Source organism: Solanum tuberosum, unplaced genomic scaffold (genome assembly GCF_000226075.1).
Source record: "Solanum tuberosum cultivar DM 1-3 516 R44 unplaced genomic scaffold, SolTub_3.0 scf00708, whole genome shotgun sequence".
NCBI lineage: Eukaryota > Viridiplantae > Streptophyta > Magnoliopsida > Solanales > Solanaceae > Solanum > Solanum tuberosum.
The window spans coordinates 126,498-150,970 of NW_006239630.1; the positions used below are offsets into that span (position 1 = coordinate 126,498).

Here is a 24,473-nt window from a genome sequence, read left to right on the forward strand (position 1 = left end):
TGGGCCTAAACTCTCTTTTATAATATAGTAGAAAATATAACAACATTTCACACAATCAAAATATTTCCACACAAACGAAGTTGCTATAGAGAAGTTAACTGTATATCGATACAACTCTCTTCGAGCACATTTCATAGTAAATATTTATGATAAAAAAATATATATATTGGGGAGATTGATGATTATGAACTTACGAGCCTCATCGTGGTAGGCGGAAGAAGAGAAATTCCTCTTGAATGCACCGCCGTGGAGGGCAGAGTTAATTCTAGATTTGATCAGAGCAGATGCCATTAATTCCGGTGAATTCTACACTCTTCCAGCTACTACTATAAAAATTAGAAAAGGACAAAGATGTTCCAGACTCTTCCCGCTACTATAAGTCAAGAAGTTTGTCAATAACAAAATTAAACTATTGCTTCGAATAATTGAAATTAGTGTAATTATTAGGTAATAATTATTAGTTTGGTCTGTTTATTTAACCCAATATAGTTACAATTGTAATCCTAAGATTATATTAAATTTTAAAAATAAAAGTTAATTATCTAAAATTAAAAAATTATATTAGACAAATAAGAGACTTAATTTTTAAATGATATTGAATTAAAATTATCTTTTGAAATACATTAATCATAACAAATATTATTAAAAAAAAATCTAATCGAACCAAAAGTTGACCCCTACGGCACGACATAAATTCAGTAATATAAATTATGACAAAAATTCTCTTAAAATCTTGCTCTACAAATGGAAAGTCATATGTATAAGATAAACTAGAGGATGATAAGATCGTGCAAGCACGGGCCTTATGTAAATAAAGATAATTATAATTCAATTAATTTAAATAATATTTATTAAATTGAATTCATTTGATTCGAATATGAATTATTATAGTTTCCATTAAGTGTTCCATCTACCATAAAATAAAGGGTTTAAATTTCAGTAGCGGTTTATCCTTAACATTAATTACTTATTTTCTAAATTAGTTTTCAAGACTTAATATTTGTTAGAAAAAATAATAGGAAATATAATTGACGAAGAAGATGGCATTGATTCATGTAAAATCACTTTCTTTAAAGAGATATTGCCCGTATACATATTGGAAAAATACAAACAAATACAAAATCTTTTATTTATACATGCAGATTTTTCTTAGACAACCTATAGAGAGTCTTTATATTTATAGAACTTAAGAGATGACTTTCATAAGAGTTATGTTCTATCATGAACGTATGACTTTTCATAAGAGTCATGGTCTTTCATGATCAAATGACTTTTTATAAGAATCATGTTCTTTCATGAGCAGTTTATTTAATTTAAGACTTTTATATATTACAAAATATCCAACAATACTAACATCAATTATTACTTATTAGGGTTAATATCATAAAATAGTTATGTCAATCATTGTTTTCTTAATGGATACGTCAATTTCAAATGTGATAAGTAAAAAGTAAACGAAAAAGTATTAAAAAGAATTGAAAGGTAAATTAGTAAAAATACTCTTCAATAGCCATGCCAATCATTGTTATTTTTAATGAATATGTCAAGTTTAAATGTGATAAGTAAAAAGTAAACGAAAAAATATTAAAAAGAATTAAAAGGTAAATTAGTAAAATATTCTTTTTGTTTATGATTTTTTTTAAAACTGCGTAAATAAAAATATGAACAAATAATACAAAGGAATAGATTCATTAATAATTGTGCATAGATAATTTTGTGGATCTCCTAATATTATGCATATGGAATAAACAAAACAAATACAAAAAAAAAACAACCAATCATGAAATGACAAAGCACACATGTTGATATCCAAAATTAAAGTCACTCTTCTATAATAGTAGAAAGTTATGCCTTAAAAAGGCAAAATTTCAAAAAACAGTTGTAAGTTAATTTTGATGGGTTTATAAGCTTAATCAAACACCCTCGCCGAAGTGTGGGCCGGCTAATTCAGGAAAAAACTTTCACATGTGCATAGGAAGACTAGAACATGTTTAATAAGCCTTAGTCGACCTCCGGAGGACAACAATTTTATTTTCCAATCTGAGATTCTCTTTTTCATTTTCTCCAGTAGAGGAAGGTTCTCTCTTTATTCTCTTGAGGGACATACTTGATAGGAATTTTTCGTACGACTACGAGTATCGGCTTAGGCCATTAGCCTCAATCATCTATGGATCTTCGTTTTCATACACCTGGCATAATTTTACAAGTTTTATAGCTATCTCCTCATATGCTTCAGAAAACTCATATTCCTCCATACCTTCACAAAAATACGAATGAAGAAAGTCCTTCTTGGCATACATTTGATTAAACTTGTGACTTATTCGGGTAAAAACGTCTTGGATACTCGTCGTGCAGGATACTACGCACACTTCCCTCTGCACGGTTGCTAAATCGCCTCCCGGATAGACTGTCACGGGCACATAATTGATGCCAGACCTATAAGCAGTATCGAAATAGTCAAATCCAGTTCTTGTTCTGGCCATAGATACCGCATTATCCACATCATCAAAATCCACATCATCCCCGCGGTAAACTATCAAGTTATTCATATAATTTCCCTTACATGGATCATGCTTAACCATGTAAGACGACGGTTCTAATGCAGCATTTGTAAGTTCTACAAATGAATGTTGTTTATGTTGAACCTCTTTGGCGGCTGACAAAACCGGAACATATGAACAGCCCGCAAAACCAATTATGCTATCACAAAAGGACCGTAAATTTTGATTAAATGTTGATCCTTCAAACCTCATTGAAACAGTTAAAGAGGAGATGGCCTAACCAAAACAAACAATAAGAAAATAAATTAGTTACATTATTTTTTATTAGACGTCCCTTAAGAAACAAGACATGATGGATCAAATATATATATACCTGAGAGACGAGTCGATTCATGTTAACATAGGTGGGGTTTTCAATATCAAGAGAGCGGCGACAAATGTCATAAACAGAGACATTATCAAACATGAGAGTAACATTGGAATGTTCATTGAGGGAATAACTTGCAAGAATAGTATTATATGAGTCCAAAATAGATGGTGAAAACTCATCATCAGGGGAAGGATACACAGTAAATGCAATTTTTTCTTTTGGCTCATACTCAGTTGACAAGCTTTCCAACAGAAGTGAACAGAAACCCGAACCAGTGCCTCCACTAACCGCGTTAAAGATCACAAAACCCGACAGATTAGAACAATCATCCACAAGCTTTCTGATACGATCTAAACATTCATCGATTATCTTCCCTCCAACTGTTTTATTTTTATTTTTTTCAAAAAATAAGAGATTAGAATTGTACTCATGTGTTAAAAGGTCCAAATTTAGAATCAATACGTACGAGTGTAGTAACCACGAGCAAAGTTGTTTCCTGCATCTTCTTTGCCACAGATAAATTGTTGAGGGTTATAGAGCTGGCTATTTGTTCCACTTTTTACTTCATCAATAACACTAGGCTCAAGATCGATAAACAGAGCACGAGGAACAAACTTCCCTGAACTTGTTTCACTAAAGAATGTTCGGAACCTGTAATCACGATCATCATCATCTTCATCTTCAGTAGTACTCCGCATGCCATCAGGCTACCAATAAATGTCAAGGATCAGCATAAATTAACAAATTTATAAATATCAAAGACTAGTGTACACAATTATGTCATTTATAATACGGTAGTTATAAGTACATTTGTATTTCTACCATAAAAGTTACTAATGTAACACAGATCTAGAATTTAAAGTTTATGAGTTTCTATAATCCACCCCCAACGAGACGTTCAACATCCCCAAACAAAGCTCTTATTAAGACACTCCCTCGTTTTAATGTCCAGCTTCAACGAGGCGTTCAACATCCCCTAACAAATTGCTCCTATGATCGAACACTGCTACAAAGAAGGTAATCAATCAGGTGGCCTGACCATCTTTCTGATCTTATTAGTTTGCCAGTCAACAACAACAACAACAACATACCCAGTGAAATTCCACAAGTGGGAGTCTGGGGAGGATAGAGTATACGCAGACCTTATCTCGTCAGCCAAAAATCATGCCTATAGACTTACTATATATATATATAAAACGTAGTGGTCAAGCCTAACCCCACAATGAATGTAGTATTGAATAAAGAATATAAATAAGTGTTTGAATAAACTCTTGTATAGTAGATTGATCTCGTAGTTCTTGATCTGTGAAGAAGCATTAATAACAAAGTACAAATAATATGTTTTGAACACATTAATAAATCAAATCAAATCGACCATGTAAAATTCCAAACCCTAACTCATAAAAATCAAATCTTAAATTCACTAAGAAAATCTTTCTTTAATTAATTCTCACCCAAACATGCATGTAATGATAAACAATTAAGGAATCAAATATAAATGTGTGAGCGCACGCATTGGAAATGAAAGAAAGAAAGAAAGAACGAACCTGAATTCCATGTTCAAGACAGTAAAGTTCCCAGCAAGAATTGCCAAGGTTAATACCAGTCTGGCCAATGTGAATGGATATAAACTCCTTTTTATACTCCTCCTCCTGCTTCATCATTTTTTTAAAGCCAAAGTAGGGAATTGGATTGCTTATTAAGAAAAATTGCCTTTATAGATCTCACTCAATTCATTTCTTGTAAAACAGAAATCAATATGAGATTGATTGGATTCCCCTGCCCCAATAAAAAAATTAGCTTATTTACCAGATTTATATATGTATATTTTAAAATAGTGTTTAACTTAATTGTCAGATATATATAGGTTTTGGACACGTGTATTTCAAGTAAATTTGAATAAGATTTTACATAATTATCTAAGATTATTGCAACACATATTGAGTGATAAAAGATAAATTAAAAAAGAAGTTTCATGGATGTGATACTTTTCTAGCTATTAGACAGTTAAGTTCAAAATCTGTGAATATGATATCTGACTATTGAACAAAAATACTTCAATGTTCATGCTCGTGACAAATAGAAAATAAAGCAACAAAAACAAATTGGACGTCAAAATTGTATAGAAAATAATAGATATTCTAAACTATAGACCTTAATTAGATACATAAATACAAGCAACAAAATGAAAAATGTGTCTACTATCTATAGATATTGTACGTACATGGCAAGTGAGTGATGAAAATAAGAGAAAATTGATAGCTACATCAAATACAAACCCAATGAAGCTTCTTCGGACAACCTCTTGATTCAATAGAAAAATTTTAAAGCATTGAAATCAACTTTTATAATTATTTAAAATAATTAAATATTAAAAGGATAGATTTGTTGCATGAAAGTAACATGAATATAAGAGCGTGAAATAATCAAAATACGATCCATAATAAGGATTGAAGGGTCTATACCAAAATGGACATCTATTGTAAAAAAAATAAATCAGTTTGTATATCATTTGAGCTAAAAAGATTTTTCTTGAACCCCCAACTATCAGTTAAATATTATACATATATTTAAGAATTTAAAATTAGTGATATAATCCAATTTTTATTTATAGGGACTTATTTTTTTTAATTTTATTTACTAATTGATATACATGATGATCATTAGCTTATCTGCCTTTTGTTTTGCATTATAATCTAAAATTATAAAAAGCCATTTTGGATTAATCTAATATTCTTATTATCTCTAACATATACCTTAACTTTTAACTATGATCGTCTCTAAATTTCTATCATAAAAAAAAAATAAACAATGTTAAACTACTAAAGATGAAAAAGATAAAGAAGATAACATGTTCGAGTTTTTTTTTTTTTAAAAAATATACCTTCTGATGACAACAATGTGTGAGGAAAAATAAGGGCCTGAAATATTAAAAAAAAAAAATATTAAGTCAAACAACATCATTCTGGCACTATCATTTTTTCATTAATTTCTAAAGAGTAGTTAATGGTTTGCTTTGAGATTTTATTTCTTTTACTTTTAAGCTTTCTTTTCTTTTGTATTCGAGATAGCTTTTTTATTAATAAAATACACAACTAATTAGTCTTCTTAGTGGTTCAAATAATAAAGAGAAATATTAAGAGATTGTTGTGTAATTTGAAGACAAAGATGATTTAATTGGATATATTATTACCATCAAATCAAAATACTCAATAATGCATTGATGACAATTCAATAAAATCCTTTTATTTCCATGTTGTTGTTGTTATCATTATCATTATCATTATTATTATAATAATAAATATTATTATTTAATTGAGATGACGGGGTTTAAAAAATAAGGATTCAAAGAATGTAAAGAGACATAATATCTGTATTTATTTTCATTTTTTAAAATTCTTATTAATATGTATACTTTCTATTTTTGTTTAAAATTATTAGAAGTGTATTATTTAAGTGAAGTAAAACCGTGATGTGTGTCTATATAAAGTGACACTTACCATGTAAGTTTTCCATAATGTCTCATAATTTAGAAAAATAACTCTATTTTTAGTCGAATTCTTAGACCCATATTTGTATCCCCGAATCTCAAATATAGATCATGAAAATTCCAATATCTAATTCCACATCCGAATTCGATCATCTTAGATCATAACTACATCAAAGAGAAAATTTGGTGTTTGGATAAATTTCTTTTAACTTAAAAGTTAAAAGCCAGAAGTTAAAAGTAGGTAGCTATCTACTTTTGACTTTTACCTTTTTTGGTAATACTGCTAAAAACAATTTGTTTTTAGAAGTAATTTTTAAAAATGGCTTTTCAGAAAAGTTCTTTTTAAAAAAGTATTTTTGAAAGTCAAATTACAAAAAGGGGCAACTACTAATGTACTTCTAATATTAAAATTAATTTATAGAGAGAAACAATTTTAAATATCTATTATAAAAATATAATTAAATGTTTGTTTTTATTAAATTAAAATGTACATGTTTAAATTTTCAATCAATATTATATCTTTTTTGAGAGACAAAAATCTTTAATTGTTATTTTTTTTCTTATCTTGTAAAAATATTGTTGCTATCTTTTTTCTAATTCTGCAAAATATGTCACGCCCCCGAGCCTACACCCTATACGTGGCAGACACTCGAGAACCATTTTTGGTCCACAAGTGAACCCTTGGCAAGACTGACTACTTAGCGGAAGATTTACTCAAGCGATAACAAGCTTAAAAAATAGAATTTAGAACATTCAAACTCAAGCAAATACTTAACTCAAATTGTCTGAAAAATCTTTAATTGCAATAATAATAATAATACTTTACAAAACAGTCTCAAAATATCTCAAACAAAAGGGAAAATACTGAGAAACTCCTTAACTCTAACTATCTATGAAGCATCTATAGTTCAACATGGATGTTGGGACAAGACCCACAACACCTTAAAGGGGCTAAACTGAAAGGAAAAAGAAATATCCTCTGGAATGCAAGGAGGCTCACCAAAACTAACTTGAGTAGCAAATGATCTCAATGAAGCGTCTGTTGATGATCGTGAACACCTGTATCTTCATCATAATAAGATGGAGGTCGAATGACATCAGTACATGGAATGTATGCGTATGTAAAGAGAAAAAAATGCATATATAACTAATAAGACTGAAAGAATGCTCACCTCAATTCAACTCAATACAAAAGCAATAACAAAAGATGAAATGTTGAAAGCTTCATAAATAAAAGATACTAACTCAAGGATGTATATAAAAATACAATAAGTTACTCTTTACTCTTATTTGGAGATTCTCAAACCGATAACCATTAGTTGAGCTATGTGATGATACAATGTCTCGCCCACTCGTTTTAAAAATCAAAATTTCTCTTTTTCAATGTAAAAGTGGTACATTTGGGAATACTTAGTTCCCTTATATTCTTTCTCAATCATGAATAAAACTCTTCTCAACACTAATCTTTGCTTTCTCAGAAAATTAGTTTAAGACCATTGTTGGTTACAAAAGATTCTCAACAATAACTCAATAAAACTCTTGAACTTTTCTCTTAAACTCATTTTAGTTTTGAATGTGCATTAAGCCAAGTGATTAAGATATGCCGGGATTTTCAAAGGTAAATGGAGCCTATAGGAGCTAATACAAGGAAAGGAAACATGGGCACAACTTAAAGAAACATACGCCATATGAAACAAAGAAATGAATCAAGGCAGCAAACCTCGGCGTACTGTTGGCGCAGGGCGCCAGGCCCTGAACTTCAGAAGTTAGGCCTTGGCACACTGCTAGCGTGTCACCCCAGGGCCTGAACTTTAGAAGTCAGGCCTTGGCGCTATCATGGCGCGCCGCCCCATGCCCTTTTTTAGCACCCCAATGAATTTTCAAGCTTAAATTAGGACCCCAACTTAGTTTAGAATTGAGAAATTTCTCCTAAACTCTTCTTGATTCTCTAACCCAACACAAATACATGAGAACTTTCATACAATTCCTTTGGAAACATAACTTTATCACATCAATAGGGTTCATGTGATGCTAAGCATGAACAACACAATAATATTCACAAAACAAAAGAATCAAAAAGCCTCAATTGTTAAAGAATCGAACTCAATATCAAGAACTACGAATGGATCTTTTAGATGTAACGATTAGTAGACTAAATTGAGATGTAGGGCGTGAGGACGAACAAGTCGAACACTGTGAGAAGCCTTACATATCTGGAAAGAACAAAGGTTCTTGGCGAAATAAATAGAATCTTGAAGAACGCTTGAAACCTAGTTTTTTTCTCTTATTTGAACCTTGCTCTAGTTTCTCTAAGTGTTAAAGAACGTGAAAAGATGGTTTAACACTAATTAGACCCTTAATTGGGTGAAGAAAAATGTGTCTAGGCTTAGAAGGGATGGGAAAAGACCAAACTACCCCTCTAAAAATGATTGAGGTGCCTTAAAAGAGAGGCTTCACCAAAACGGGGATACCATTTTACTCCGAGCTCAAAATTAAGCAAACTTGGCGGCATTAGAAAGAGAACTAAAAGACCTTTAATTTGATAGGTCATGGGACACCTAATTCTTTATGTCCTAAGAGATATGATCGTTTTAATTTGACTCAAAACTTAAAATTGATGGGTGACTTGCACAAATCCCTCTTTAACCCTTTTCATAGTCCGAGGTGTTACAAAATTGTAACACCCCAGAAATTTTTGAACTAAGACTTGAACCGTTCATCGTAGTGAGTGAGATTTTGCCGAGGAATTAAAATTTCTTAAGTGTTAAGTTCACTAGATGTAGCACCTTGAGTTCGAAAAGAACTAAATTGGAAATATCAAAATCTGAAAATTTTCAAGTTAAGCTAAGTATGAGTTTTGGGTCGACTTAAAACGACCATAAATCATAGCTCAAGATGAGTTAGGTGTGCTACAAGATACCGTAGGAAAGAACTTTGAATTATCTTTCCAACTCCGCCGAGTTTACTAAGTTTCGAGGTCGTATGAGTGAGATATGACCTTTTGAAGTTAGGCTGTCCAGTTAAGGAAAGTTTGCCGAAAATAGTAAGGGGTATTTTGGTCTTTTCCTTACCCAATCAGATGTAATTCGGTTTTAGTAATATTTTAGGGGTATAATCTGGTTAGGTTCAGTTTTATAATCCTAGTTTACGCCTAGGGTTTTAGTTGAGAGAAAAGAAGAGAAAAGAAGAAGAGAAAAGAGGAGAAAAGAGGAGAGGATCAAGCGTTCGTCGAGATTTCTTGCGTCTTGTTGCGGATTTTCACCATGGGTTTAATCCCTAAGAGGTATGTAAGCTTCCATAGTGTTGAGTTTGTTCACCCACATGCCAAACATATTATTTTCAGCAAAGTTTCATTCTCCAAAAACTTGAAGGATTTAAGTTCTTGATAGGTGTTCTTGAAGTTCTTTCTAAATCTTGTTGTGTTGGGTTCTTGATGATTTCTTGAGATCAAAGTGAGTGTTTTAAGGGATGTATTGATTATATTAGAGTGTACTTATGTTAAGTAATTGATTCTAAGTGATTGGGGAAGAAACCGTTCGATTCTAGGCTAGTTAGGGTGAGAAAACGAGCAAAGAAGTTCGTCAGATGTTCTGGGTTGAGGGACTGGCGCGATGCGCCTGCCAGAGCGCCCCAAGACCACCTCTGAAGTTTAGGGGCTGGTGCCCCGCGCCACCCATAGTGTCAGGGTCGCCTGCCCCACCTAGTTTGTCATCGGTTGCCCCGTTGGAGTTCGTTTAAAGTGCACCTTCACTCATTTTCGATTCTAACTACTCTAAGCTACTTCTAAACACCTAAAATCATTCCTAACATGATCATAACCTTGAATTCATAATTCAAATTCAAGGTAGAGTTGAGAGTTAAGTTTTGAGAATTCTTTCGAACATTTTAAGAAAGTTCCTTTGAGTCCTTTTGCTGAGTCTTCTACAACTTCTAGTAACTTGTTTCAAGACTTGAGTAAGTGAGAATGAGAGTTAGGAGAATGTATTCATGAGTGTACACTATCACCTAGATCCTTCACATCATGAAACATAACTCTTGAATTCATAATTCACATTCAAGAGAGAGTTAAAAGTAGAGTTCAAGAAAACCATTAGAGTTTAGAGGGTTTAGAGATGAAAACCGGAGAAGCAAAGTCGTCAAACACCTAGGTATAGGGGTAGGGCATCGCGCCAGCCAGTGCGACCCAAAAGGGTCCCTAAATGTTCACCCTTGGGGCGCCGCGCCAGCTAGCGCGCCCCAGACCAGTCCCTGAATGTTGAGGGGCTGGCGCCCCGCGCCTCTCAGAGCGCTAGGGATGCCAGTTCTCCCCATTCGTTCCCCACCTTTTCGTACTTGTTCCTAAGCGATGTACCTATATTTTCTAGTTGATTCCAACACTCTAAGGTACATTTAAACATCATGAAGTCATCCATAAACATGAGATCATGAACCTTGAATCCATAATCCAATTCAAGGAAAGTTAAGATCCAAGTCATAGAAGCTAAGAGTCAAAGTCTAGAAGTTAAGAAGCAAGTCAAAGCAAAGTTTCTTAAAGTTTTCAAGAGTCTTTAACAAACGTTTTAACTTTGTTTTAAGACTACAAGTTTCAAGTTAAGCAAAGAGTAAAGAGTTGAGTCCATTTCTCAAAAAGCTATAAGGGAACTAAGTATTCCCAAAGAGTTTATAAATGTTTTCACATTTGAGCAAGAAAAGGGAACATCGATTCCAAGAGAGCTTTTAAGCTAAGTTTTGAGTAATTATCTCAATTCAAAGAAAGAGTTTTGTTTTTACAAACATATGAGCTAAGTATATTTTGGGAGTAGTATTGAGCACCGATATGGGGATGCGAGTTCATAGTAACTCAAGTCTCCATAAACCATGTAGCCATCATGGGTAGTAAATGATCATACTTTTTTAGATGACTCCTTAAGATGCTTTTAGCATAGACTAGTGGATCCACTAAGCTAAGTGTTCTATATGACGGCAAAGTATAGGACAGTTCTAGGCAGCATAGGCAAGACGGTGTATCACCGCTTAGGCTCATAGTGGTGGTTGTCGGTTAGAGAATCTCCCACAGAAACTATATTACTTTATTATTTAAGTAAAGTTGAGTTTTGTTATTGCATTTTCTTTAACGAACTAAGTTGTTTTTACTGTTTTATAACTCTTTCCATAAATTGCATATGTATTGTTGCTTTATATTGAGTCGAGTATCCAGAGTTGAGTACCCAGAGTCGAATATCATATCTTTGAGTTGAGTATCTAATCTCTGGGTTGAGTATCTTACCTTGAATACTTCTGAGTTGATTAAGTGGAGTAGTTTTGAGTATCCTTGAGAATTTCTTGAGTTGAGTAAGTTTGAGAAGAGGTAAGTATGTTTCCTTTTTATCAAGTTTCAAGCTTATTTTATGCTTTAGAATTCCTCTTACATGCTCGTACATTCCACGTACTGAGCCATTTGGCCTGCATCTTCTCATGATGCAGACATGGGTATTCAAGATCCATGATTTCATAAAAATCTTCAAGGTATAAACTAATGTTGATAAATAAGGGGATTGGGTTATACAGTTGAGTTACAATTCAGATTTTTCATTGTATGTCTACATTCGAGTGATATATTTTGTCAAGGTATGAATTTGTAAGGCGAGAAAAATCAATTGTATCTGGTATTGAGCATTTGAAAGGACTTACACCTGGGTTGTGTCGTGAAGTTGATTACTATTGAGTGTTAAGTACCTAAGAAAGATTTCATCTAAAAAGTGTTGGCTTATGAATCGTAAATGGTCGGAGTGTTATGATGGTTGTTAGTATTATGAGTATGATTCACTAGCTATGATCTCATGTGTTTTCACTTTTGTGAGTGGATCCCTAGTGGTGGATCAGAGGTACCAAAATCCTGAGATGTTCTCTTGGTTGAGTGGGAAGATTGGAAAGATTTGGTTATTTCGAATGACATAATTGGTGTTGTGTTGGAGTTGTTAAAGTATTTCAGTGGTTCTACATGTACCACTTTGCTTATGAAAGTTTATAGAAGAGCTACCATGCATATTTATGGTTGTATGATAATCTAATATTTCATCTTGTCGTCGAGGTCATGTATCGATTATGTGTGGTTGAATGTGGGGATCATTGAATCCAATTCTATTGTTTTGAAGAGGTAATTTATAATTACTACATCTAGCATTTCGATAGTGTTGCTAGAGGGTTTGTATGCTTGGACATAACCCTCAATAAGTATATGATGTCTAAAGACTAAAATTTTCTAACTTAAGCTTATGGAAATTTATGTTGTGAGAAGGGGATGTTGCTAAGAACTATGATTGTTTAGGTATAATGAGTGTGTGTTGGTTGGTCCAGGTTCACTGCTATTTGTAGTGAGTATTGACTTGGAATTTTTCATGCTTAAGTGCTAAAGGATTTGTCCAGATGAATGTGTTAAGGTCCTTGATAACATGTTGTAGACGTGTGTACGATCAACCTTGGTGGTTGTTGGGAATAGTTTTTGTTGTTAGTTTAGTTTACATACAATAATATTTATCACTTGAGTATTGAGATGACTTCATCGATGCATTGTAAGGGAGGATGTGTAGGTATTCAATTGGTTGATTTGAGGTTGTAGATGTGAAACCCTTAGTGGGTAATGAGATTCGGTATGAAGGGCATGCAAGAGAAGTATCCCCAGTAATTCGACGATTCAGATACTACTCTACCCTTACTTTAACCAGTCTTTCCTAGTTGATCACTTGGGGACAAGTGATGGGTAAATTGGTATCTATTGTAACGACTTGATTTCCGTCGTTAGGGAAAAGCTAATCGGGAAAGAATTAGGGCCAGAAAACTTTTGAATAGTAACTTTAGATTTCCCTACCTAGTCCAGATTTGGACGAAATCAGAGTCATTAAGGTGTTGGGAAATCTGGTACCAATCGGGTGATTTAATTATGATTTTGATTTCATGAGTAGTTATATAAGTCGTTAAGGAATCCGTACGACTTTATGAAATTGAATTCGGGTGAGTAGAACTCCCGAAATCGATCTTAGCGTGAATGGTATTTTCTTAGCATCGTTGGTTAAATGTATGTTGTGAAATGGGGGTCTTGGAATTATTAAAATAACACACTGGTTCCGTGCAAGCCGCTGGGGAGGGATTTCTGTCGCCAGGGCGGGGCCGCTGTAGCGGGGTGAGGACCGCTGTGGCGGGTCTGATGCGACTTAAGGTCGTAAATAAACCCCAAAACATCTTTATTATGCACTTACAACTTTGAGAGCTAAGAAACGACCCCATACAAGGTCTTGATCATTTTTCACTATTCTTGAGGCTAAAGGTAAGGTTTTAACTTCTCGAATCCATTTTTTGATCCGTAGCACGTAATCTAATGGGTAATTATCGATGGGGGAAGGTTGATCTGAAAATTATAGTGGAAAAAGCCCTAATCTGGGTATGGGGACCAAGGGTTTGGTCTAGGGTTATTAAGTTTGTTATAATCTGGATAATTAGACCTTTGATTGTTGATCCTTGCGTCTAAATTGTTATTTTTAGACCACAAACAAGCGGGAAGAATCTGGAAAGGGAAGATTCAAGTGCCTTGATTCAAGCTTGGATTCGAGGTAGGTGATGATTGTGATTTCATGTTGGTGTGATATATGTTTGTAATTGCTTCATTGTAATGCATGTATGTATGTGAATGAAATCTATTGATCACACCTAATGTAATTGAGTATGAACGAATGATTGTATGCCATGAATCAACACTTGGTTGTATGATTATGAGAATGTACATTGTGATTGTGTCTTGTTGAATGGATCGGTTGCCACGTTCCTGCATAAAAATGGGATAAGTTGCCACGTTCCGGCATAAACATGGGATCGACTGCCACGTTCCGGCACACTAACTTGGATCGAGTACCACGAACCGGTATGCTAACAGTTTGGGTTTGGGTTCCATGAGAGGATCATTGAATTGAGTTCGACAGAGGACCATTGAATTGTGTTGTGTATCTACTTGTGATGATTTCATATCTAATGATGATTGATATTGGAAGACTGTATGTTGCTCTAAATTGATAACCAATGTGTATTATTGAGAATGTGGGATGCTACATTGATCCTGAAAAGATTACTAATATTGTATATGTTTTGGTATATGCCTGTTTTATAATGTTGTGGTTGCTTGCATGTGTTTCACTTATTGGGATAGGCGCGTGATCCTACCAGTACACTGTGGTTGTGTACTGATACTGCACTTGCTTGTTCTTTGTTGAGTACAGGGCATATTCAAGCGGCTATTGATAGACCTCATCTAAGTGACTATTGAGCGTGACCGGATTCTAGGGTGAGCCAGTTCTTTTGGGCTGCCATGGATCTTTCTTGTTTAAGTCCACTCTTTTCGGACTCAGACTATTTGTTTAAGGTGTTTGTTTAGTTTCGGGGTTGTACCCTTTGTTCTTAGAATTGTCGTTAGTAGAGTTTTGGTACATTGACTTTCAGGTTCTAGGGGTTGTTCTTCCGCATTAGTTTGGTTAAGTTATTTGTTTAAACCCTTGGAGTTTGTGGGGACTCCATTTTTGTTGTCATTTAAACCTGCTTCCGTATCTTTAAATGTCTTAGTTTTCATAAAATTTGTTAGTTTGGGTTGTAGTAATGGTTCTCCCACGGGAGGTTTAGTGTGGGTGTCAATCACGATGGTCTGGGTCGTGACACATATATTCCGAGATACATGTATCCCGGACACACCAAAATCTGGTCATATTTATAATATTGTAAATTAGAATGTACTAAGTAATAACCTCATAAACTAGTGAAATTTATGTAAATTTACCTAAATGTATACATGTATAGCAAATAATTAATTTACTTACCTTTCTACAAAAGATTCTAATTATATAAATCTAGTTTACAAGATGTCATACTGTCCAAGTGAAAAAAAAAATCATTTTCCCATCTCTATATAAAGATATCTAGTTATGCCTTTGCAAAATCACAAAAAATCTAAAGAAGCATTCTTCAATTAGAGGTATACATATTAGTTCTTTCACTTCATAATTCATTTTCTTTATCAATTTTATTTCATTTTTTGCTAATGTTTCTTTTTTGGGGATTTTTATTCAATGCTCCTCAGGTGATTCAACAAAAATTATGGAAGAAAAAATGAATGAGAAACGAAACAGATCTGATGTGCGGATAATTGAGTTGCCAAGCTAAGGGAGTAGTTACTTACCTTCACCAATGATAACAATGAAAAATAGAGAAAATTCGGCCTAGGTCACCTTTGCTCTTCCCCGAAATATCTTACCGAACAATGGGCGGTTTTGGGAATTTTCTGCATTAAATGTGAGTAACCTCATTATAGCAACTCCATCAAGCTATTGCGGTGTCCCTGTAGTGGGACTCTCCGTTGTAACGGGACCTTCCGCTATAGCGGGAATTAATTCCACTGCTATAGCGGTGTGTCACCTTCTATAGCAGCTTCTACGGGATAAAAATTCGGAAATCTCCTGAAAAGAGCCTATTTTACAACATACATAAGAACCTTAACATCCTAAACTAACCCCTTCACCCCAAGTTCGATGTCAGGATTTCTACTTACCTGAATTAACTTCTAAAGAGCCCTATGGATTCCTTAATGTCTTAGCCACAAGAAAATTAGAACTACTTAGACATTTCACCCAATCCGTTCTCCGAATTTCCCTATACCTCATGTCACTCAGATTCTGTCCAAGCCTAGCCTAACCTAAAAATTTTAACTCTTCAAACCAAAAGTTTTCTCCTTTGTTTTCTTTCAATAATAACTCATCTATAACGATCATGAGGGTCATTACAGTACACATTTGATTGTTCTCTTGTATGTTGGTTCCTTGAGTGAACCGGGGTTGTTTGTAATCATATGGGATATGCTTCATACAATTGTTAAGTCGTGATTGGTGATTAAGAGTCGTGTTGTATTGCTGACTTGGTTGTTGTGTGTTATCTTGTCTCTACTATGTTTAGTTATTTTTTTTAGATTCGTATATTTGGAGCTAGACATGATACTAGCAGTACACTGTGGTTTTGTATATTGATACAACATTTGCTCTTTCTTTCTCATTACATGGCATATTTAGGCGGCTACAACGTGACCTGAACGGTGAATCCCACGTAATTTGTATCCAATGGTAAGCTACTTTGTCCGTGATTCCATAGATCTGCCTTACTTTTCTACTCCATCTTCCACACTTAGACTCTCTTGTATTTTTGAGGTTACATCTCCATATTCTAGATTAGTAGATGCTTTGGTACACAACTCTTAGGTTCTAGGGTTTAAATATGTAATTATTTTATGATAATGGATTTTTGCTATGAAACTTGATTTTATCGATTAAAACTATTACTTCTAGTTGTATAGCTCTGTGTGTTTTAGTAGGTGATTGATTCTCCCATGGGGAATTTAGTGTGGGTGCCACTCACGACGGGTGAGGCTTGTGACATATTTAAGGTTAAACTGCATTATTTGACATGCATCCATACCATATATACTAGTTCTACCTACACTTTCAAATAATTATGTATCTTATCACTAACTAACAATTTCCTACCATATATTGAGGAAGATACACCTAAATACACATTTTGTTTGCTGCCAGACACTCTAAAATAGGGAGAGAGGCAAGAGAGAAGGGGAGGGAGGCGAGCGATATGGGGAGGGAGATAGTCATGTATCACCAGTTACATGTGAATCACACTAGATACACGTATGTGGTGCGATTCGTATGTATTTGGATAGATACAGAGGAGAGTGGTGAGTTAGATTTGTTATATGTCTAGATATATTAGTTCTTTCACTTCATAATTCATTTTCTTTATCAATTTTATTTCTTTTTTTGCTAATGTTTCTTTTTTGGGGATTTTCATTCAATGCTCCTCAGGTGATTCAACAAAAATTATGGAAGAAAAAATGAATGAGAAACGAAACAGATCTGATGAGCCTAATTTGGGTTTGTCTTTAAAAACTCCAATTGGATATGAATCAGTTAAGAGGATTTCAACTCTGGAAGAAGCTATGAATTTGGAACTAAAAAATGGTCAAGTAGACCCCAATGTGAACTTGAAGAAGTTTAGAAGGTATACACACGTCTATTTTTATTGACACTACTTTAAAAAATGTGAATTTCTGACTCATGTTTAGAATTTTTGATGAAAAATTCTTATGGAATCGTGACTTGTAGAATGATATCAAATCGATTGTCTGCCCAAAGGTCTAGGATGAGGAATACTGAGTACATAGATGAGTTGAAAAAAGAGGCCAACGATCTTGAGGTAATAAAATTTAGATGAAGAGTTTTTATTAGAATGTTTTTTGATTCATTATTTGATTTCTTTTCTTGGATGGTTTTATTAAAATTCAATGGAGCACACAAATATATTTAGACAATTCTAACCTATAAAAAAGTAAGCAAATAAATAAATAACACTAATAGATCGAATTATATCAATTTCTACTCAAATTCATTTATATATAATTATTTTGATCTTTTGTGCATCCAATATTTTTAATAATTGCTAGTAGTACTTCAGACATGAATCATTTATAGTGACACATATTAATTATATATGCTTCCAGATTTATTATTTAATTAGAGGTTAGAGGTTAGGTTCCTTCTCACAATTCTAGAATTAGAAAAAGAAAAAATCAAAACCAATAGAACAAATCTTAATTCAAATGATTTTGTTTCAAAACTCATTTGTTAAAGGAGAAATTAAGTACACACGTTTCCATTTTTCAACATGTGATCATACTTGGTCATAAATTAAATTAATCTCTAGACTAAGTGTATCAGTTACAACAACATACCCAATACATACACAAATAAAATCTAAATAAGGTATAAATTATACGCATGCAGATCACAATCCTATCTTTGTAAGGTACAAAGGTTGTTTTCGATACACTAGATTATGGATACCTAATAATATATAATTTCTTTTCATTTCTTATGTTTCACACATAAATAAATTGATGATATTATGTTGAATGACATGATTCACTCGAGGTGCATAAGAGTTTATTGGGTCTTTCAATATCAATAGGTTGATTGTTTCAACTTTGACAGCATGAAATTTTCCCTAACCAAGAATGACGACATATGAACCAGTCAACAAATATCATCGCTATTCATCTTTGTTAGATCATTCCTTTTCTTTTTCTTTTAATTGAGGTAGTATTGGGGTTTTTTTTTTCTTTTTTTTCTGGGGGGAGGGGGTTGACGGGTGTTGAAGTTATGAATTTTCATTATAGAAGTTCATTCCTTCTAACTTGGTATCATTCACAATTTAGTCATAGGGGCTTTGAGAGTATTGTTTAGGAGAGGGAATTAGTGAGACACAGGTTTTATGTTAATACTTGTGTGAACCTCTTTGTATTTCAAGCGAAATATGTGAGATATTTATCTTGATATTGTGTACTCTCTTTTATATAGTGAAATTTTCATCTCCTCTTGTAGATGTAGATCGATTAACCGAACTATGTTAAATATTTGTATCTCATTTGGTATAATTTTTGTTGTCTTCTCACTCATGGACTTTTGAGGTTTGCTTGTTAGCTTCCGCACCAAACCAAATTATTTTGGTCCTAACAAGTGGTATTAAAGCCAATTATAAATGGGTGTTCATCTTGGAGTGTTCAGTTCTAGGCTTCTAGCCGCAACCTAATTGTCAATAATGAATATTTTGTTGAAGAAACTTTTTCAGAGAGGTTCTCTATGTTGAGACATAGATTTATTGGAGGAGATTCAATATGTTGAAGATTATGTGAAGAATGTGGAATAAATTTATTTTGTCAGAAATTCAGGCCAATGGGGAGTATTGTTGGGTATATACCCTAATTTCTTACCATAATTAAATTTTCTTTTTCCTAAAAGTAAAGCACACAGTCTCCATATTTGGCTAGTCCTTTTTCTTATAGGAAAATGATTGTAATGGCCTGTTCTATCATTATTCAAAAGACATCTCATTATGGAAACCTAAATATTTTATTAAATACACTGTCAAATTAATTAAGGGTGACACGATGAAAATCTCAAAACTTTGAATTTGATTCAGGATGATGTCACTCCGCCATAGTAGGAATTTTACTGCTCACTATAGTGGTTGTTAGGCCGTTATAGCCGGGATGATGAAACTAAAACCTAGCAACTACATATTTTATAATTTGGCTCCTCCTCTTCAGTTGGAAAACATACGAGGGTTACTCCAAAAATCCTCCTAGGATGTTCCAAGCTTGGGGACAATGGATAGGGAGGATTACAGTGCAAATAGCGAGCATTTTCGCTATAAGGGTGTCTCTATAGAGGGATTTGGCCGCTATGATGGGGTAAGTCATTGTAAATGGAGAAAATTCCTCAAAATCGCTCATTATTATGCAAGAACATTTTGGGGAAGTGAAAAGGTGACCTAAGGTAATTTTCACTATTTTCATCTGGAATCTCTGTAAAGATAAGTAATTTCTTTCCCAACTTGTTACTTCGATTCTTGTGCCTTAGAATCGATAGTTGTTATCCTAGGGGATAGTTTGGGCTAGTATCGAATGGTTTGTTAAATTTTTCTTAAGTGTTAAGGCCAATTCTTTAGTGTGAAAATGGTTTTGGATATGAATTAAGGTTACTAGAATCCCCTAGGACAAAGTTGAGTTGAAAGTTTCCTTACCGATTAAGTTTTGATATAAGATTCTGCTTAGATCAACTTCAAATAAGAATATCTCTTAGTGCATAATGAATTAGGTGGCCCATGACCTATCAAGTTAAGGTTCTATGAATCCTCTTTCCAACTTCACCAAGTTTGCCCCATTTCGAGTTCGAAATAAAATGTTATGCTCGTTTTAGTGAAGCCTTGTCAGGCAATCAAAGTTCTACGATGGCAACTATGGACGGTGGAATGTTCCACGAGCCATAGAGCCTTCTGTGAAGTCTTGCTACACTTTTTGTTTCCAGCAACTTCCTGCATGCGTTCTAGGGTTATTTTAGTCCTTTTCCAAGCTTTGTTATCCAATTCTAAGTCGTTTATGAGTGTATTAACTTAGTATATAATTCAACTAACTAGTTTTCCTCTCAAAATCATCTATCTAAACATTCAAGTATTTATAAATTCTCTTAAAACTCACCTAGAGTTCCTCTTCTCCATCAAGAACCCTCAAACCTTCAAGTAAAAAATTCAAGATACAAAGAGACTTTCCATCCAAGGTTTTCCCAAGTTCTTCCACTCTAAGAACTTCATAAAAGAGTTTATTCTCTAAAGATCAAACCCCAAGATTCCAAGCTCAAAGATTTCATCCAAGAAAGCTAATGTTCTTCCTCAAACTCAAGATAAATGAAGTTTCCACCAAAGTTTTTAGTCTAATAGCTCAATAATCAAGTATGTAAGGCTATCATAGTATTGAACTAGTTCGTCCTTACGCCCTACATATGTTTAAATTCAGTAATCTAGGGTTTTATCCTTGATTTTTATTATTTATTGTTTTATTATAAAAATATATTTACACTGGTTTTAAGAGTCGCCACTTAATTTTTAAAGAAAAATCAAGAAAATTATTTTTTCAATCGATTAAACAGGGAATCAATTTGAAAATATAAGGGGGGTTCGGGGGTTCTTATTAATATTCTAGGAAGGTTTTTAAGGCACCTAGAATATCCGTTAATGCGGTTATCCGACAATTAATTTACTCGGCTAAAGTGATTTAACTTTAACTTATATTGCAAAATTGAGTTTGCTTTGTAATTAGAACTATTTTTTAAGGGGAAAGGGGGAAATATTAATCTAAGTGGACTATCTTACAAAATTGTTTGTTTAAGTCTTGTCAAGAGATGACCGGTTTAGTTACATTGTTAAAACGAAATGAGCGTATTTCGGGGATTTGAATTGATGGTCTTAAGATTAATGACAGATATTAACAAGTAAATAAACATGATAAAACAAAGAGGGAAAAGATTTGGGCCCAAATCTGGTTTTCCTGTCCGTCTGGGCCAGTATTTGGGCCCATTTTTGTTTTGGGTCTTTGGCCCTTTTGAGTTATTTGCACCTGTCCTAGACTAACATAAAAGGAGTATATTTTTTTTATCTTTGGGCCTTACGCCCAATTCTTTCACCTGTCCTAGGAACTAACAAGTATATAGCAAATAAGTGGGCTTAGGCCCAAAAATAACAAAATACAATTTTTGTATAAAGAGTGGGCCTTTGGCCCAATCTTTTCAATTCTCCTCCGCTTTAACATCCTTCCATCTTCGAGACTTGTTTGTCGACTTTTATAGCTGGCTGACTCGATAAAGATGGTTTGAGCCTTTATGACTCTTTCGAAAATGCAAAAATATGGGAGTTCATGATAAACTCAGGCAGATTTCACATGCAACAAAAAATAAGAAGGTAAGGATTAATAAACAATAAAAAAAAAATATACTTAAAACAAATCATAGCCGACATTAATAAACAATAAAAAAAAATATACTTAAAACAAATCATAGCCGACATTAAATAAAAATATAGCAAATAACCATATCGAATTGAAATGACATAGATCTAGATAAAAGATACCCAACTCCCAAGGCAATGAAGACCTATCATACTAAAGATAAAGTGGTAATTGTTTATATTACTATTTGAACATCTAGAATCCGTAGCAAACAAATACTAACCAACTTATTTCATGAGTAGATATGCCAATAAAGGGTAATAACCACTGAAGCCGAATCCTCAAATTTAGTCACATTAAATTTTTTTTCAAACAACAAATTAAAATGATGACTGGCAACAATACATATGAACAACGAATATATATATATAAAAAAAAGAAAAAAGAAAATCTATCATGCTCCTAGATAGCATAAAGGACACATGAACTGTATTTAAAAATCACCCTTAAAATAATAATAAAGTTAATGGACTCCCTTTTTATTCCAAAATGAAAGGAACTCAAATAAATCATGAAAATTTTCTACTCCATGGTAATGATTCAGAATTAGCCAACTGAACAAAAATAAAATAAAATATTTTGATTTTGTTGTACAACCAAACATTTATAAATAGACTAGTAATTCCAATTGTTTTAAGAGTCAGTAATGGAAAGAAAAGACCACGTCAATTGAAATAATATGAAAATTTTATGAGCAATCAGTTTCTTCCAATATATCATATTTACATTTTATATTATTATACTATATTATAAAGCAGGCAAAACTAATCATTTTCTCAATGCAAGCTCTAGATTGTTTGCAATCAAAATAGTGGACCCTTTAATAATATAAAATAACGTAAAGTAGCACCTGTCAATTCAAACTTTATTTTGATTTAACACATATATAATATATAATGGTCATGTATTAAAATATTTTTTGTTAAATACTAAAGCAACTATATTTGACTTTTCAAAAAGATGAATTCTGCCAATACTCAAAAACTTCATTTAATAGGATGATCGTGCTAGCAAGACACAAAATTAGGGCGATAATGGGGGAGACAGGGGATTAAACCGAAATCCGCAAAGAAAATGAAACCTCACATTTTAAAAACAACTCCAATATATACAAACATGATTAAAAGAAACAATTGTTAGGTAAGAAATAAACAAATGAAGTATATATCACTAGAACAAATCCCGAACAAATAAACATGCACATAGATAAACCAGCTAAAGATCAAAATAAGCACAACTAGAATCCTACACTAAACTGAAGTAGTAGGAGCATTCATATATGTTTAGGAGAGACTGCCAAAGAGTAGCCATATTTTGAGATATAGACAAGCTTAGCAAGGAAGAGGAAAAAACATTTTTTCAAGGAACATACAACCTAAATAAGAACAACATAACTGATCAGGGGGATTTAAAAATGCTACTACCATATAATGAAGAGAACAAACAAAATACGAAACAACCATCCAGAAATGTTCAACAAAGTTGTAGTCAGATGAAAGAATCAAAGACATTACTTACGACAAGGTGCAGGACATTTTGACATTACAAAAATCAACACGGGTTAAAACCAAGGAAACACGAACATTAATCCGATTAGGTAAGAACACATATTAGATTCTGCCAGAAATCTAACCAGCCTAAGAAACCACCACGACAAAAATCGAATCGACAAACAAAAAAAAGATTAAAAACGCAAGTAAATAAATGGAATGACATAACACAAAGCTAGTATACTCAAAATCACGATTGAATGAATAGTAGACCATTTTAAGCACTCTAGCGTATATCCCGCCCACTTATGGAATAAAAATAAGCCATGTCGAAACTAAGGAACGAACTTAGAAAAAGCAGTTCACTGCCTTTCTCACAAGACTCAACATTTTTTATTCCACAATGAACAGAGAAAAGCTAATAGGTAAATAAAATCATTATACCTCTTTCGGAGCAGTGAACTGGGACCAGGAATTCGAGCGGAACCCCTACCACCACAAAGTCGGTTTATGGACTGCAAACGAGAGACTCGGGCGGCAACTCAAACTCGAAGCGACTTAGGAGAACAACGACAAACAGTCTAGAAGAATGAGGCCCCGAAAATTTACTCTCCTCTCTTCTTCCTGATGTATTTCTATGGATTTTTAACTATTTGCTTAAGCTATTCTATATGCTTCTGTCAAAAATTACCAACTAAAAAAAATCTCCCCTTACAATAAGAAATAAGAAACTACTTATAGAAGGAAAATAGGGTTCCAATTTTTGGGGGGAAACGGATAGATTTCGGATAGGAGGGAGGCCCATTCGAAATTCAAACTCCAAAAGATCTTTCACCATTTAAGGAAGACAACCTTTTCTCCGAAAAATCACTCCATTCCGGAAGAGGAAAGGGTGAATCGACGCCTCAGATCGGCTCCATCGTCCTCGAGGAGCTACGTGGCTCGATCTCAAGCTGCAAGGACGATTCTTCGGCTAGAAAAGCGCTGGAACGTGCTGTCGTTTGCTGCTGTATTTTTTTTTAACTTTGGGGCTGCTACTGCTTTGATGTTGGAGTCTTCTGGACATTTTTGGACATAACTGGGCCGGGTCGGGGTTATTTTGCTGGAGTATTGTTGAAGTCTGGTGGGCTACTGGTTGCTAGTGGGTTTGGGTCTTTTGATCTTGCTCTAAAGAATTGGAAATGGGCTAAAACAAATTGTTGTTGGGTTT

At 33.6% G+C, this 24,473-nt stretch overlaps 2 protein-coding genes across 2 annotated transcripts in view; both read right to left on the reverse strand.

Annotated features, from left to right (window-relative positions):
* The window catches only part of LOC102602264 (cytochrome c oxidase subunit 6a, mitochondrial-like), a 4,430-nt gene extending 4,070 nt beyond the window's left edge, over nucleotides 1–360 (reverse strand). The window contains exon 1 of the mRNA XM_006366988.2: nucleotides 195–360. Within this exon, the coding sequence (XP_006367050.1) occupies nucleotides 195–291 (97 nt within the window). The 5' untranslated portion in view covers nucleotides 292–360. The remainder of the gene's footprint in view (nucleotides 1–194) is intronic.
* A 1,805-nt stretch (nucleotides 361–2,165) lies between these two features.
* On the reverse strand, nucleotides 2,166–4,535 carry LOC102603275 (tubulin alpha-2 chain-like). Its single transcript, XM_006366990.1, has 4 exons — nucleotides 4,419–4,535; nucleotides 3,338–3,578; nucleotides 2,875–3,251; nucleotides 2,166–2,777 (listed from the first exon to the last, which is right to left on the reverse strand). The coding sequence occupies exons 1-4, from the start codon at nucleotides 4,533–4,535 to the stop codon at nucleotides 2,166–2,168; spliced, it is 1,347 nt and encodes a 448-aa protein (XP_006367052.1).
* Between the last annotated feature and the right edge of the window lie 19,938 nt (nucleotides 4,536–24,473).

What these genes read in the sequence shown, in the direction of transcription:
- LOC102603275 (XM_006366990.1), bottom strand. Translation starts at nt 4,535, where the DNA reads ATGATGAAGCAGGAGGAGGAGTATAAAAAGGAGTTTATATCCATTCAC. An exon ending in TGCTCGTGGTTACTACACTC is followed by an intron (nt 3,252 to 3,337) that starts GTACGTATTGAT and finishes AAAATAAAACAG; the next exon opens with TTGGAGGGAAGATAATCGAT. An exon ending in TGAATCGACTCGTCTCTCAG is followed by an intron (nt 2,778 to 2,874) that starts GTATATATATAT and finishes TGTTTTGGTTAG; the next exon opens with GCCATCTCCTCTTTAACTGT.